General features: G+C 43.6%; 1 protein-coding gene across 1 annotated transcript; it reads left to right on the top strand.

Annotated features, from left to right (window-relative positions):
- Window positions 1–987: 987 nt before the first annotated feature.
- Window positions 988–14,413, top strand: LOC149344253 (chymotrypsin-elastase inhibitor ixodidin-like). The gene is made up of 2 exons (XM_089542577.1): window positions 988–1,060; window positions 14,217–14,413. The coding sequence occupies exons 1-2, from the start codon at window positions 991–993 to the stop codon at window positions 14,411–14,413; spliced, it is 267 nt and encodes an 88-aa protein (XP_089398703.1). The 5' UTR covers window positions 988–990.
- Window positions 14,414–15,591: the final 1,178 nt, after the last annotated feature.

Below are 15,591 nucleotides of genomic sequence, written 5' to 3'. Positions count from 1 at the left end.
TTTAAAACGCTAGGCTAGAGCCGTCATTTGATGATGATGATGATGTCCTCAGGCTGAATCCATTTGCTGCTCTTCTTCTTCTTCGCTTCTATCGCTGCTATTTTTTTCTTTTTCTGCTTTCTCTTCCCTCCCTTTACTTCTCCAGGCTTCCCAATTATTCTCTCTCTTGCCTTGGGTCTTGAATTGACTTGCCTTAGCTTGCGGATATCTAAAACTACAACAACGAGGCGTGCCCAGAAATGAAAGATACATGGGGCAGCGTAGCAGTGGAAAACTTGTATACCCCAAAACCTCAACTGAAAGCTACCATCTGGCATTTCTTCATTTTCCCAATATATTAGCCATTATACAAACAATTACTTAGCTTGGTAATTAGCTTTTTGAAGTCGCGGTCATAGAAGTCTACCAGAGGAAAAATCCATTATGACACTTCTTGTGAACTCGTTATTGGGAAATGGCTTTGTAGCTGGATGTTTCTGCAGATGAAGAAGCCAGGTGAAATAAATGGCCACTGGTTCGGGCTATGCGGGGCTTGGTCGAAAATCTTACACTTTAATTTGGCAGAAGCGAGCATAGGCGGGTCATGAAGGCGGCGTACGCCATTGGTCAGCAGTCCCTTGCGTTTGCTTTAAATGCCCTGAGTGGCTATATCAAGGTTTCTCAGTGTGCAGAAGAATTTATCATTGTGCCTGGAGGCATGAAGTTTGAGTTCATGAAATACGTTTCATCGTCCCCCGCCTATTCCGACTGCATCTTCAGTTTTGCTAAAAAAGATCATCAGTTATAACAAATGGGCTCCCGCTCGTTTTTTCGTCATAAACACCGGCTCTGCTTTCCGAGAATTCATGGCACCCCTTCACCGCGTTCTCTCGATTCTTATATCGTATAAACTGTGAAGGTTCGAATGTCAATGGCCACTGGGGGCCCGCCTCTTGTGTACATTCCAAGAGCAAAACTTACCTGTCTTCCATGTGCACGCAGGAATTCAAGATGCAGTCACACATCATGATCACTGCCGCACTGCTGGCTGTCCTGCTCATTGGTTTTTCTCAAGCACAATGTAAGTGGTCCAACTACGCCGCTCACATCTGGCTAACCTGTGCCGCACTCTCTTCTGTACAAGTGGAGTATTTGATCATTTATTCGCTGAAGCAAATAATGTATGCATGCTTCGACATATGAATGCCCAACCAGTCAATCAGTATCGTGCATTTAATGGTTGGTTGGTTTATGGGGTTTAACGTCCCAAAGCGACTAAGGCTATGAGAGACGCCGTAGTGGAGGGCTCCGGAAATTTCGACCACCTGGGGTTCTTTAACGTGCACTGACGTCGCACAGTACACGGGCCTCGAATTTCTCCTCCAAAGAAATTCAGCCGCCGCGGCCGGGATCGAACCCGCGTCTTTCGGGCCAGCAGCCGAGCACCATAGCCACTGAGCCACCGCGGCGGCCTATCGTGCATTTAATGCAGTGAAACGTGATTGAACGAAGTATGTGAATAAACAATTAAATACCAGATCAGTAAGTCGGGTGCAATGCTTAGAAGGGTTTAGAACAAACATTGATCAACCGACATCCGCTGTTTTATGCGCCTATAAAATAAGTCATGTTAATGAAGGTAGCAACAGCAAAAGTGGCGGTTAGAGTCAGAAAAGAAGTTGTTAAGTCCTGTTGGTTTACATGGCTGCACTCTGTGACGTAATAGAAATGCTTATAGGTATATGCAAAATAACCAAGATGTAGCGATTGCCGCCACAGCGGCAATCGCTGATTATTACAAGCCGATTTATACAAGCCGAATGAAAAATTGTGGCACTGGCCATTGCGCATGGCTGAAAGAAATCCGGCTGCGCACGTGAAATTGGGCGCAACCACTGGTGAGATTGGCTTCACGACAGAGTACTGAAGGCAAAAACAAGCCTATTTACGACCTCCACGCAACATTCTGTGGGGCTCAATGTGATTTCGCCCCGTATTCTGTGCGCAAGAAACAACAGTAAGATTCAGAACAGCCCATAAACACTCTGAAATGCAATAGCATTCGTCTTCAAGCATTGTTTTAAAAAAATTCGCTAGCGTTGCTGATTCTACTGTGCTGACTTCACAGAATGAATCAACGGATGGCTTTGAAGAACGAAATTTTAAAGCAATTAAATGCATATAACAAATCTTGCTTGTTGGCACATTATATTAGGAAGTGTAAGTGTTCTGAAATGGCTACTTAATGAAAGGAACGCGGAATAAAAGGCAGTATATTCAGTGCTTTCTTTCTATATTCAATCCTGGGCGGCTTAACTGACTTCAACTCCAGCGCTAAAAAAATATACGATAAAAGACAGAGCCAAAATAAAAGCGCGCTACCGCTGGTATTCATTGTTTTCCATAGCTTATAAAGAGACCGTAGTGCTTTACCATTATATCTCCAAAAAAATTGTCTTGCTTTTCTTTCTATAAGTATAATCTCTTTTCTGTACTTGCGAAATTTCTTAATACTTGCGTATGGGCGGAACATGACAGCTGTCAACATAGCGAGCATAAGTGGCGGTAGTTTTGAAATTAAGTCCCGCTGAGTAAAAAAGAAAATCTCACAGTGAAAATGGCACTGCAAATAAATACAAGAGACGAATTATTACCGTGACAAGCATGAGCAAAACAGAGACTGACAGCAGCCTTGCATTTCACAGAAAAGTTACCAAGGTCGCAACATTAACTACTTGTCGTATGCGGGCGTATTCTGTTTTTCATTTTCAGTGTCATTATTGCGGCCAGCTTTCAGTGCGCTAGCATATATAATGGCCATTCCTTGCTTTTAGCCGTTGTGTGTTTGTTAGTTTGTCTGAAGCCAGCTTTGTGGCAGACGGCCGCCTGCCCACGTGTGTGTGTGTGTGTGCGTGTGTGCGTGTGCGCGTGTGCGCGTGTGCGTGTGTGCGTGTGTGTGTGTGTGTGTGTGTGTGTGTGTGTGTGTGTGTGTGTGTGTGTGTGTGTGTGTGTGTGTGTGTGTTCGCGCGCGCGCACGCACACTGGGACACTGAACAGGGTGTCCCAGTTAACTAGGACCAAGATTTATAAAAAAAACTAAGCGTTCTTCAGAACTGAAATCGCGTGGATGTTGTTAGGGTTTTTCTAAAGTTAGAGTACCATTTCTTCGTTCCTCCTGTTTGAGTAATTAATCGAGATAAATAAATCTTTAAATATATCTTGAAACGTTCAGGTGTCAATTGGAAAGCTGTGGAGCTCCACAAATATTGTCCATCCCAGGCATTTCCAACGAGATAGACTTAGCGTGGCCGTAAAGATAGACTTAGCGTGGCCGTTATAGAATGGCCGTAAAAACGAAAGCCCGCGGAGTTTAAAATATACCACGTGACAGCGCGGTCCGTGGGTTGCGCCGCGATTACAGCGCTCTCATCCATGCTTTGTAAAAAACACCACTCGCTGCGCGCCTTTAGGGCTGCCCGAGACAGGGCTTCGCGTTGTGCTTGGTTCCAAGATAAGCGCCAGCGGGTTCGGGCGGCAATTGAAAGAAAGCGCGGCTCCTGCATTTTTCAGCGTAATTCATACGACGTTATCAGGCTTGTTACATGCATCTTTGCTTGTTGAGATCTTGCTCCCAAATTCAAACTCATAAGATTGTCATCGTTCCTCCGCATGCATTCTGCTAACGTGAGAGCGCAATTATCGCCGCAGAAACGGAAGCAGCTCTTACCTTTAATTCCCGCCCGAACACACTGGCGTTTATCTTGGAACCAAGCACAACGCGAAGCCCTGTCTTGGGCAGCACGAAAGGCGCGAAGCGGGTGATGATTTTTATAAAGCACAGATGAGAGCGCTGTAATCGCGGCGCATTCGGGCGCAAAGAGCGCGCTGTCACGTGGTATTTTTTAAACTCCGCGGGCCTTCGTTTTTCCCGAATAAAAACGGCCACGTTACGTCTATCTCGTTTGAAGTGCCTGGGTTGGGCAATATTTGTGGAGCCCCACAACTTTCTTACTGACTCCTGTACGTTTCAAGCTATATTTAAAAGTTAATTTATTTATCTCGACTAATTATTGAAATAGGAGGAGCGAAAAATTGGTACTGTAACTTTGGATAAACCCTAACATCCCCGCAATTTCAGTTCTGAAGAATGCTTAGTTTTTTATGAACCTTGATCCAAGTTAGCTGGGACACCCTGTATATATGTATGTGTGTGTGTGTGTGTTCGATAAAACACACACACACATATACAGGGTGTCCCAGCTAACTTGGACCAAGATTTATTAAAAAAAAAACTAAGCGTTCTTCAGAACTGAAATCGCGTGGATGTTGGTTCCAACATAAGCGCCAGTGGGTACGGGCGGCAATGGAAAGAAAGTGCGGCTCCTTTTTTTCAGCGTACATCTCACGACGTTATCAGGCTTGTTATATGCGTCTTTGCTTGTTGGTATCTTGCTCCAAAATTCAAACTCATGAGATTGTCATCGTTCCTCCGCATGCATTCTGCTAACGTGAGTGTGCAGTTATTGCCGCAGAAACGGGAGCCGCGCTTTCTTTCCATTGCCGCCCGTACCCACTGGCGCTTATCTTGGAACCAACCACATCGCGAAGCCCTGTCTTGGGCAGCACAAAAGGCCCCGAAGCGGGTGATGTTTCTTAAAAAGCACGGATGAGAGCGCTGTAATCGCGGCGCATCCGAGCGCACGGAGCGCGCTGTCACGTGGTATTTTTTAAACTCCGCGGGCTTTCGTTTTTCCCGAATAAAAACGGCCGCGCTAAGTCTATCTCGTTGAAAGCGCCTGGGTTGGACGATATTTGTGGAGCTTCACAACTTTCCTATTGACGCCTGAACGTTTCAAGCCATATTTAAAAAGTTAATTTATTTATCTCGACTAGTTATTCAAATAGGAGGAGCGAAAAAATGGTACTGTAACTTTAGATAAACCTTAACAACATCCACGCGATTTCAATTCTGAAGAATGCTTAGTTTATTTTATAAACCTTGGTCCAAGTGAGCTGGGACAACGGGCTAGACTGTGTGTATATATATATATATATATATATATATATATATATATATATATATATATATATATATATATATATATATATATATATATATACACACAGTCTAGCCCGGTTATAACGAAGTCGGCGGGAATCGGAAATCACTTCGCTATATCCGATATTTCGTAATATGCGGACTACGAAAAAAATACAAACATCGGCAGACCGATTTATTGCCGCTGAAAGAAGTCGTCCAGCGCCCCCTGAACAGGTTTCGCGAGTGCGGACTTCAGGATTGCGGCTTCCATACCATTCAACTGCGAACCAAAGATCTGGTCATACTCCGGACTCCCGAGGTACGTCCGTAGCGTGTCAACAGCTGCGATGGCCGCTGCGGAGGTGACCGGCTTAGGGGCACAACTAGCATCGTCAGATTCGCTGTCGGAGGCGCTCTCCGCCAAGGTCTCTTCCATGACACTCCCGGCAACTTCTTCAGTCGTCAAGTCCTCGGTGGCAACAAGGTCTTCGTCGGCGAAAACGAAGTCCATGAGGCTTAGACCCGCAGGCACAAGGTTCAAGTCGCTAGCGGAATCCCAAAGCTGCTCCAAGCTTGGCCTTCGCCAGAATGATGGGTCCACTGAGCGGGATGTTCTTCGATCGCGCGTCCACGAACCACTTGTAAAGCGCGGCTTCTACGTTGCCGTAAAGAGGATCCCATGCGCCGTAAGTGGCGCATCGGATCCTCTTTCGGTCCCTGCTGCCAACGTCGGCGTCGAGAACGGCGTCGATCTTGCTACCATTCTTGATTATTGTTAGAAGCGTGGACTGAGCAATGTCAAACTTCAGTGCGATAGCACTGTTTTTGACGTTTCGACGCACTTCGTCCAAAATGGCGCGCTTCGTCTTCAAAGAAGTGCTGGGGCTGGCGAGGCTGTACATTGCAGAGAAATGGAGTCAGTTCCGAGAAAGGGGACAGCTAAGTAGGTCCGCTGAGGCGAAGCGGTCACGAAATATAAAAAGAAGCGGAACAAGACAGGAAACCGTGATGGCGTCAATGCGGGCGTCAATGCGGGCAGAAAACAAGTGACAATGGCGTCACGTGCGATCTCAGTAGCGTTCGCCGTGCTCCCAACCTGGAACAGTGCGACACTGCGCTCAGTTGTCCGTTCACCAGCTAGATCAAGTCGAATAACTCTGTCCTTATAAACAGCATACAACGATGCGCAATAACGATAAAAATGAGCCATGATTCCAACATGCACAATGGTGCCGCGCTTTCTCCCTGCGTTGCGCACCGCGGCACCGACATAAAACAAAGCGCGCGCTGCCACACCTCCTGCAGACTGCAGTCCAGCCGTGGCGCCCACTGCCTGGGAGAAATAGAGAACCGCGATTGGCCAAGACGGCCGCTCTCTGCGACGTCATCGAAAAAAAAAATCGTCTCTGTTCTTTTTTACATTTTTCCCCTGCGCGGCGTGCTCTACCGCTCTACGCCCTGACGCCGTTCAAGGACTGCGCAACACGAGACCGGCATGCCATGCGATGCAGTGAAGCAACCTTTCGCTCCGCAGGAGAGCAGACGACGCCACCAAAGGACGCTGTCAGCCGAATTTTGCTCTTATTTTCGCGGAAAAAATCGCCTCAAGGACGCAAAAATGTGTTGATTGGCAGATTATTTTTCGGTTTGTATTAAATCTCTTCGTTATATCCGCTGACGCACTCTTATTTACTTCGTTAAAACCGGACCCAAAATGTATTGAAAATGCAAAAATGGGAATGGGAAATTGAAATCCCTTCGTTATAACCGCTATTTCGCTATATGTGGCTTCGTTATAAACCGGCTAGACTGTATATATAAACGGCCACCGCGTCGTTGCGCCGCTGCTAAGAGCGCGGGCCGTTCACTTCGCCACGGTCAGCGGGCACGCTCCGTTTGCTCGAATTGGCGTTGAGAGCGCTGCAATATGATAGCGCACGAGCGCAGTCATGTGGTAGTTTTTCATATTTCGCAGGCTTTCTTTAAATGCCGGAAAAAAGGACCCCGTAGGAGATACGATGCTACAATAAACTGGATCGGTTGTTTATAAACATGCTCTACAACCTAAGGTAACTGTCCTGACACTAAAATGAATATTTGAAAATTTTCATAATTCATCTTAGTTAATTAACTATTCCAGCGCAATAAAAATATTCTGAGGAGGGCCACATGATTACGAACAATGTATCGTAATCAATGTAAGCTGCTTAACAAATTTTTAATAACTTTTTAACTATTACAGTTAGGCGCCTCGTTGCACTCAGAGATCTGTAGCCGGTCGTTAATAATAGTCATATCAGTTTATCAGTTCTTATTATTTCAAAAGTGCGATTACCATTGCCGCTGTGGCTCGACAAAATGTGGCTTTTTCGACTAGTTGTATGCACTGGTGACGTTTCTTTTCCTGCATGCTTTCAAATGCATGCATGCTTTGAAAGCATGCAGGAAATAAATTTGAAATGCATGCTTTCGCACAATGCAGCCAAGCTTCCTCGAGCCACGGTGGCGAGGGCAATTGCGTTTTCGTAATTATAAAAACTTATATGGCTGTTACTAACGACCGGCTAGAAGTCTCTAATTACAACTAGGCGCCTAACTCTACTAGTTAAAATTTAATTATTAAAAATTAGTTGACCAGCTTACTAGCTAAGACAATTTACCGGTTCTCTGGTGTCCGCCAACACTGGTAATACTAGGCCACAAACGCCATATTTTTACTGCAAAAAGCTGATGCAACACCTGGTTACGATAAACAATTCATAACAATGACCACACAGCGCTAACGCACTTAATTCGGATTTCACCTCACTACGTAGATCGGCCATCATTTTTTTGCACATTTTTGGTCATCGTAAATCAGGTTTGAGCATGTTCACTCGACCAGGACAGTGAGCAAACTGAAAAGCTCCAAAAACATACTACTTCATTTGTCGAGTCAGCGACGAACACCCAGCTGCCATCTACACTGCCTTTTTGTTTCTGTTTGTTTCTATGCTCTAAGTTAGCTACAGTGAACATTGTCTAGTGATTTGATGCATGGTGCGTAGCCTTGATAATCGTGTTTACAAAAACGCCAGGTGTGCGCATAATTTTGAGTTTGAAGATTGATTTGCCGCGTGACACGTTGCCGAAGGATTTGATAAAATCTAAAAATATTACAACACTGGCAACAATTGTGTTATAGCTTAATAAACCTTCCTGAAGCCGTGCTGAAACTATGTAAGCACATTGTTTTCAGCCAAGAATTCCTCCCTGCAGTTCCCAAGGATGTGCTCCAAAAGTTTGCAGCATTGCGATGTCAGTGAAATAGGGCGATAATTTTCTAAATTTTGGTGATCCACCTTTCTGAACTTTAGAAATACGCGAGCCACACTTCAGTAATCCGGCAGCTGTCCCCACAAAAGTAAAGAAGAAAATTTTTCTACCGGAAATCTGGCATCATATTCAGGATATCGTTTTTGAAAGATGTCTGAGATTTCTTCAGGGCAACAAGAAGATTTGGTTTGCAGGTTTAGCGGCATGTTAAAAATTCCACCATAAGAAATAAAACACGCATTAAATACCTCTTTCTATGGAAACCTGGTAATGCAGACATCTGACACTGAAAAGACATTGTGAAAATACTCATTAAAATGCTGGACTATAGTTTTGTCACAAATTATTGGCGTGCCATCAATCATCATTTGCGAAATTGACATCTGTTGTTTCATATCCTTGAATAATTTTGAGGATAATTTCAATGAAGTTAAGCAATGACGCATTCCAAAAGTTCTCTTTTGCTGCATTCACCCTCTTTTGAAGTTAATTCTCTGCCTCTTTCATTTAAATAGTTATCCCATGCTTTTTCTTTACCCTTTTTAGTTTGCATTCAATATCAATAATGTCGCGCCTTATTGGGGGTGCACGCTGGTGAACGCTCTTTTTATTGCTAGGTATGAATTTGCTCATGCAGCAGTGGCACTTAATTTTGAACCTATTACAGAGAGGCATCAGTGCTGTTAAAATGAACAAGACAGTTTTCCATGAGCTCCGTAGTTTTTTGCGATCCGTACAAGTGTAATGCTCACCAAGCGGTGATCGGACAGTCCTTCTTCTACACAAACAAAATATTCTGAGAAATCCTGGATAAGAAATATTAAATCTTCAATTCAATTCAATTCATTTTATTTCGGACAACAATACATGGTGTCCGCGGGGAGAGGCTAAAGGAAACTGTAGTGTCTCCTGACGAGGCCTAACACCCGCTTTACACGTCGGTGCAAATGGCGCAGAGTGACATATCAGTGAGAACAGTGGTACATAAAACACAGTGGGACAGGAATTCAACATAAGCAATTACAGAAACACTGATCAGGCAGAAAATAATACTCAAGAAGTCATCAACAATGAGCGATAGTAATTGGAGTAGAAAAGAAAAACACATTCGCACAGAACTAAAAAGAACAGTACAGAACAGTAGGTGTAAAAATGAATGCAGCAGGTATGCATAACAAAATTTCACACGGGGGTGTTCAAAGGATTGCTCATTTTCTTCTTGAATTGGTGAATGGTGACACTCTCCTGGGCACAAGCAATTAGTGTTGGATATGTGTTGCATAAAATTGTTATTTGGTGATCCGTAGTCTGGGTTTCGTAATTAGTGCGAGGCCTAGAAGTAATCAAGGAAATTGTGCGCAAGTTATGTGGGACTTCTCTATTAAAATAAGAACGAAAAAATGATTGAAAGTCAAGTTTTATTTTTTGGTAGATTAGGAGTGCTAAGTAGTGCTTATAGCAAAGAAAAAACGGTAACACCTTAGAAGAGGTAAACATGTCATTAGTACTAGCAGGATAACTACCCAATATGCGCAAGGCTCTTTTTTGCAGAGAGAACAACCTATCCGAGTCAGTTTTATTACATGTGCCCCACACTAAGATACTATACACAATATGGGAATGAATAAGAGAAAAATATAACTGTTTTTTTACATGGAATGGAAGAAGATAACGAAGTCGTTGAATTAACCCAACTGATCGTGATATTCGTATCCGCAGACTGTTGATCCGCAGTCCAGCCCAAGTCACTGCGGAAACGAAGTCCTAGGAACTTATGAGAATTCACCTGTTCAATTTCTGTGTTATTAAAATATAGTCGGATATTATGATCAAGAGGCTTATTTTTGGCACGGAAAAGCACATATTTAGTTTTTTTATGTTTAGTTCAAGCTCATTGGAATCAAGCATGTTCGCAGTTCATTGAGCCAGGTATTGGATTGATATTCAAGCATGCTAAGGTTGGCACCAGAAAAGAAGACATTAGTGTCATCAGCGTAGAGGACCATATGTGAAGTTGAGTGTATATTTACAATATCATTAATATATAAAATGAAAAGTAGAGGGCCCAGGATAGACCCTTGTGGTACACCGAATTTTATTACGCCTGTGTCGGATTTAAGCTCCTGTAGCCACGTAGACTGCCTCCGTCCTGTAAGATAGCTTTCCAACAATTTGTGTGCAATACCGCGAATTCCATATTTTCTAGTTTTAACAATAAGATACCGTGTTTAATTGAATCGAAAGCTTTGCGAAAGTCTAGAAATATTCCAATGGTGAAAATCTTTTGTTCGAAGTTAGAAAGAAGGCGATCTTTTATGTCCAGTAGAGCAGTCTGTGTGGATTTACCAGCCTGGAATCCATACTGTTCTTTGCATATTATGTTTTTTTTATCAAGGAAGTTTTGTAATCTTTTATGTACCACACGGTCTGTGATTTTAGAAAACAGTGGCAATATCGAGATAGGGCGATAGTTGCTCATATTATTTTTGTCGCCTCCCTTGTAGATTACTGTAACTCGAGCTGATTTCATCTTATCAGGGAAAATACCAGTCAGGATCATCCTGTTGCATATATGCGTTAAAGGTGGACTAATGCTTCTGATAGCGGCTTTTACTGGTACCGTACTTATATCGTCATCACCTGGAGAACATTTATTTTTAAGGGAATTAACGGTAACTACGATTTCTTCTTCAGACGCGGGGGTCAGAAATAGAGTCTCACAGCAACTAGTTTTCATATAAAGCTGTACAGGTGATGGGCGACTCGCGCCTGCTGTGGTATGATAAGCGCCTGCTTTAAGAAAATGTTCATTAAATGTACTAGCAAGTGTTACAGCAGAGCAGGAAGCTCCATCAATGAGTAGCTCGGAAGGCAGACGAGGTTTCCCACTGTATATCATGCCATTTACAACGTTCCAAACTTGTTTGGGTTTGTCCGCTATTGAAGCAAATTTGTTTTCATAATAGGCTGATTTGGCCTTTCTTAGATCCAGATTTAATTTGTTTCTGAATTTCTTAAATTCTTCGAAATCGGCTGGGTCTCTTGTTTTTAAGAAATGAGCAAATAACGAGTTTTTATATCGAATGCGCCTGAGAAGAACCGGCGTAATCCATTCTTTCTTAGCTTTTTTGTGCTTACGTATGGCAACCATAGAAAAGGCAATGTTGTAATTGTGTTGTACCTTTTCTAAAAATATATCGTACGCAACGGATGGATCATTTTCCAGATATACTTCTGCCCAACAAGTTTCAGCCATAAGTGAACAAAAATGGGCAACTGTATCATCATTCACTGTTCGTTGCTTGTACTTAGGTTTAGCAGAGTTTAGCCTATTTGAATATAGGCCAAAAAATGGCATATGATCACTTATGGCTGATGAAAAAACACCTGCGGCAACTGTCTGTGGGGAAAATTTTGTAAAACAGTGATCGATGAGTGTTTCTGTATGTTGGCTTATTCTGGTAGGTAGGTCGATAACATTTTGGCAACCATGTAAGAACATCAATTCAAGTACTTTAGTCTGCATCGAGTTTTTCGTAAGCAAATCAACGTTCATATCACCAAATATAGTGACACGCCACCTGTTTTGATAAGCTAAATTAAGGAAACTATCAGAGAAATCAAGGAATGCATGAAGATTACCATGAGGGGGGGCGGTATACTAAAAGTAAAGCAATGTCGCGATGCAATAAACTAACTTCGAAGTTTTTCATTTACAACACATGAGTCTGTAAGAACGTCATAGGGTAAACGTTCGTGTACACAGAGGTATACCACCTCCGCGTTTGCCTTGTCGGAACATAGAAATGCGATTTTAGCATGGAAACTGCACAACTTCTGCATCAGAGCTATACCAAGTTTCCGTAAAATTTGGTATAGGATTGATTCCGTGAAATCGAGGATTGATTTCCAAGTGCCCTGCACCCGTGTTGGCTCTTGCACCACCTGCCGCAGGTTATAACGTAACGTACAATTGAAGGTGAATGATATTGTTTTTGTGGCCCCCTTTCCAGTATTAAGGCGTTCCCAAGCGACACTCGGCAAATTCGCCCAAGTATAATCTTATTCGGTTTGTGCCTGATGATTTCATCTTCCGAATTTTGCAAATATCTGGGAGTAGGTGTTTGCAGCGCACACGAAACACGGACGGACAGAAAAGGGAACGAAACACAGCTCTGACTCTCAACTTCACTTTTTTGCCTATTCGTTTCAAATTGTGGGAGATGCTGTGCAAATAGGGTACTACAACCAGGTTTCGTTCTACAACAGTCAGCGCTTTGTTTCGTTCCCTTTTCTGTCCGTCCGTGTTTCGTGTGCGCTGCAAACACCTACAGCATGAAAAACCAACTAGCCCAAGAAAAGACGATTCTGATCTGGGAGTAGCACGCGGTGGCCCGTATAAGGCGCAAACAATAAAGCTGATATTATCCATCCTTGATATTATCCCTTGATATTATCCATCCGTCGTTGTGGCTCATTGGTTATGGCGCTCGGCTTATGACCCGAAAGACGCGGGCTCGATCCTGGCCTCGGGGGTCGAAGTTCAATGGAGGCGAAATACTAGAGGCCCGAGTACTGTGCGATGTCAGTGCACGTTACAGAACCCCAAGTGGTCGAAATTTCCGGAGTCCTTCTCTACGCTGCACCTTATAGCCTGAGTTGCTTTGGGACGTTAAACACCAAAAAACAAACAAACCAATACCAAACCTTGATGTTATCTTGGCGCACAAGCATTGAATGGCACAGATATCTTCCGAAAGATGGGCAGACGTTCGATTTTCGTTCACGATGGATACACCACCACCCCTGCTGCGCCTATGATTTTGGAGAACTCTATAGGAAAGCGGAGAAATGTCGTCCCCTATTTCTTCATCTAGCCAAGTCTCTCTTAAGAAAAAATAATGTCAGGATCATGTTTCAGGAACAAAATTGAAACTGCATCGATTTTATTTTAAGTACAGCAGCATTAAAATTGATCAGACTGACTTCCTTATACAGTCTTTGTGTCGATGGCGAATTCTGTACATTTGAGGGATCGCTTAGCACACCAGATGTGTGAGTACCACAGGAGCTTTAGGAAATTTGTACGCGTCTGCTTAGGCTTTCTTTCCAATAAAAACAAACACTTGCGAGTCATAAGCTTATCATGGATCAATGAGGCTTTTATTTCACGCCCCTTTGTTCTTTAAAGCTGTCACAGAGGAGTTTTCGTTTTTTTCGGTCTGGATAGGGAAAAATCATTCCGAATGTAGATGTCAGACGCTTTGATTTCCATGCAGTTTGCAGGTATCGCTTTCTTTTCACTGTAATCTTAGAGATAATTGATTATTAACCTGTTTCCTTTGTTTTTTTTATCTAGCCTACCTGTTCAACCAGTAGACTCGTATTTAACGCAAGCTTGTCTTTCAATGCATAATTGGCTACCTTTCTCTCGTAGCAGATTAGGCTTCGTCCGCTGATATTTTTTTGTTATTTAAAAGCACAACGTGGCCATTAACAGGTGACATTAGGTTGTTTTGTAGATGGGAAGTGCTTTCGGTGTGAGGAAGAAACGCTGAGGGCTTTCTCCTGTTTGAGTTTTTTCTTCTGTTGCTTCCAGATATACTCGCACAACTACTGGACAGAACAGCTTAAAGCGTAAACTACGTGCACGCTGATGCTGTTGACGTCTCCATCCATAAGCTAAGTTGGCTTGCTCGGAAGTGTGACCTAACAGTGGCTTTTTATACCAGACTGATATGATCTTACAGGTGTCACATAATAGCGTGGGCTCATTACAAGGCGCCGCTAAATCGACCACGTTCAGCAAGCTAAAGCGTAACAATTAGTAGTGGGCCATCGCCTTACTGACCGTCGGTTCTTGGTCCATTGTTCCTCGCAGATGGGTTTCGTGGTCGGCGCTGCGGCCCCGGCGAAGTTTTTGCGCAATGTGGCACTGCCTGCCCAGAAGTGTGCGGCCGACCACCGCCGCAGGCCTGCACCTACCAGTGCTTCGTGGGTTGCATCTGCGCCCCCGGATTCATCCGCACACCGCGCGGTGGCTGCATCCCCCAACATCTGTGCTACCAAAGAGGATGAACTACTCTCAGACAATAAAAGCTTCAGTATCTTCCCTACGGGGTTTTACGCAACTGTCCCAAAAGCGCGCTTCCACGACGCCAATCCGGCGGCAAATGCCGCCTTGCGGTCAAGGGTGCAAAACGTTGACCTGTGAGTCTGAATAACGCTGAATGCCACCATTCAGGGCCAGACAAGTCCACCTCCTGCCACCTTATTCTAGCCCACCAGCTATTGTGGAGGACAGTGGGCCGAAATCCAAAACGCCAAATGCCGTGACTTAGCACCTCTAACTTAAAAACGATCTGTTATAATAATTTTATATTTATGGGGTATTGCTCGCCACATGTCCACTATACGTGAGTTGAAGGTCGTTGAGATTGGCTGTTTCCAAGCAGAGAAAAAATTTCAAAGAGGGCCTTGGTGAACGAGATAACGGTCGAAAAGGCCGGAAATCCTGCACGCCAAATTTCACAGAACTGAACAGCATAGTCAGTCTGGTGTCCTAGATTAACGCCGGTATGTGGTTAAAACTGTTGGTTATTGTTTTTATCATTTGTAAAGTTCAAGCAGTTTAGCACCTCGTGTAATTAAAAAAGAAATATTTAGCAGCAGGGTACACGTGGAACAAAACGCCACACCGTAATGTTCTGTTAGAACTAAAATAAATGTGATGGTTTCATTGCTTGGTCTCAAGCTCTGCCCGTGTTTTTTTGCTTTGTAGGATGGTCTGAACGTGCGTGAGAAAAACACAGAATGTCGACCAGCGCGAAAGAGGCACGAAGAAAGCTCTGGTGCCATAATATGTTTTGATGTTTGCAAGGACGCTCACCACAGAACAGTACAGAAAATGAGACAATATGAAAAACGGAAACTTATATATTTAAAGTGCTGAGACACCCGGGGTTGCACTCTTTCCAACGGGCATGGCCAGGTATTTGTATAACGCCTTTTAACAACGTAGCAATCTCTGTGCGGTCATGAATCGCATGAAAAACCTCTCATTCAAGCGCTACGAATTGAATTGAAAGAAAACGCATGACCATTCAAGATGGCTTAGCTAAACAGTAAAAAGTGTGACACTATAACAGAAACAAGTTGCGATTACAGCACGAAATGCAAAAATATAGTACAGCCAGACTGGAACCCTGTGGTTGAAATGCGGTGACTAAAGAGGCGTGGAAACAAACGGTGCCGGA

This window comes from Amblyomma mixtum, chromosome 5 (genome assembly GCF_055824585.1).
Source record: "Amblyomma mixtum isolate Tamu chromosome 5, ASM5582458v1, whole genome shotgun sequence".
NCBI lineage: Eukaryota > Metazoa > Arthropoda > Arachnida > Ixodida > Ixodidae > Amblyomma > Amblyomma mixtum.
This window is presented reverse-complemented; position numbering and strand designations above follow the sequence as displayed.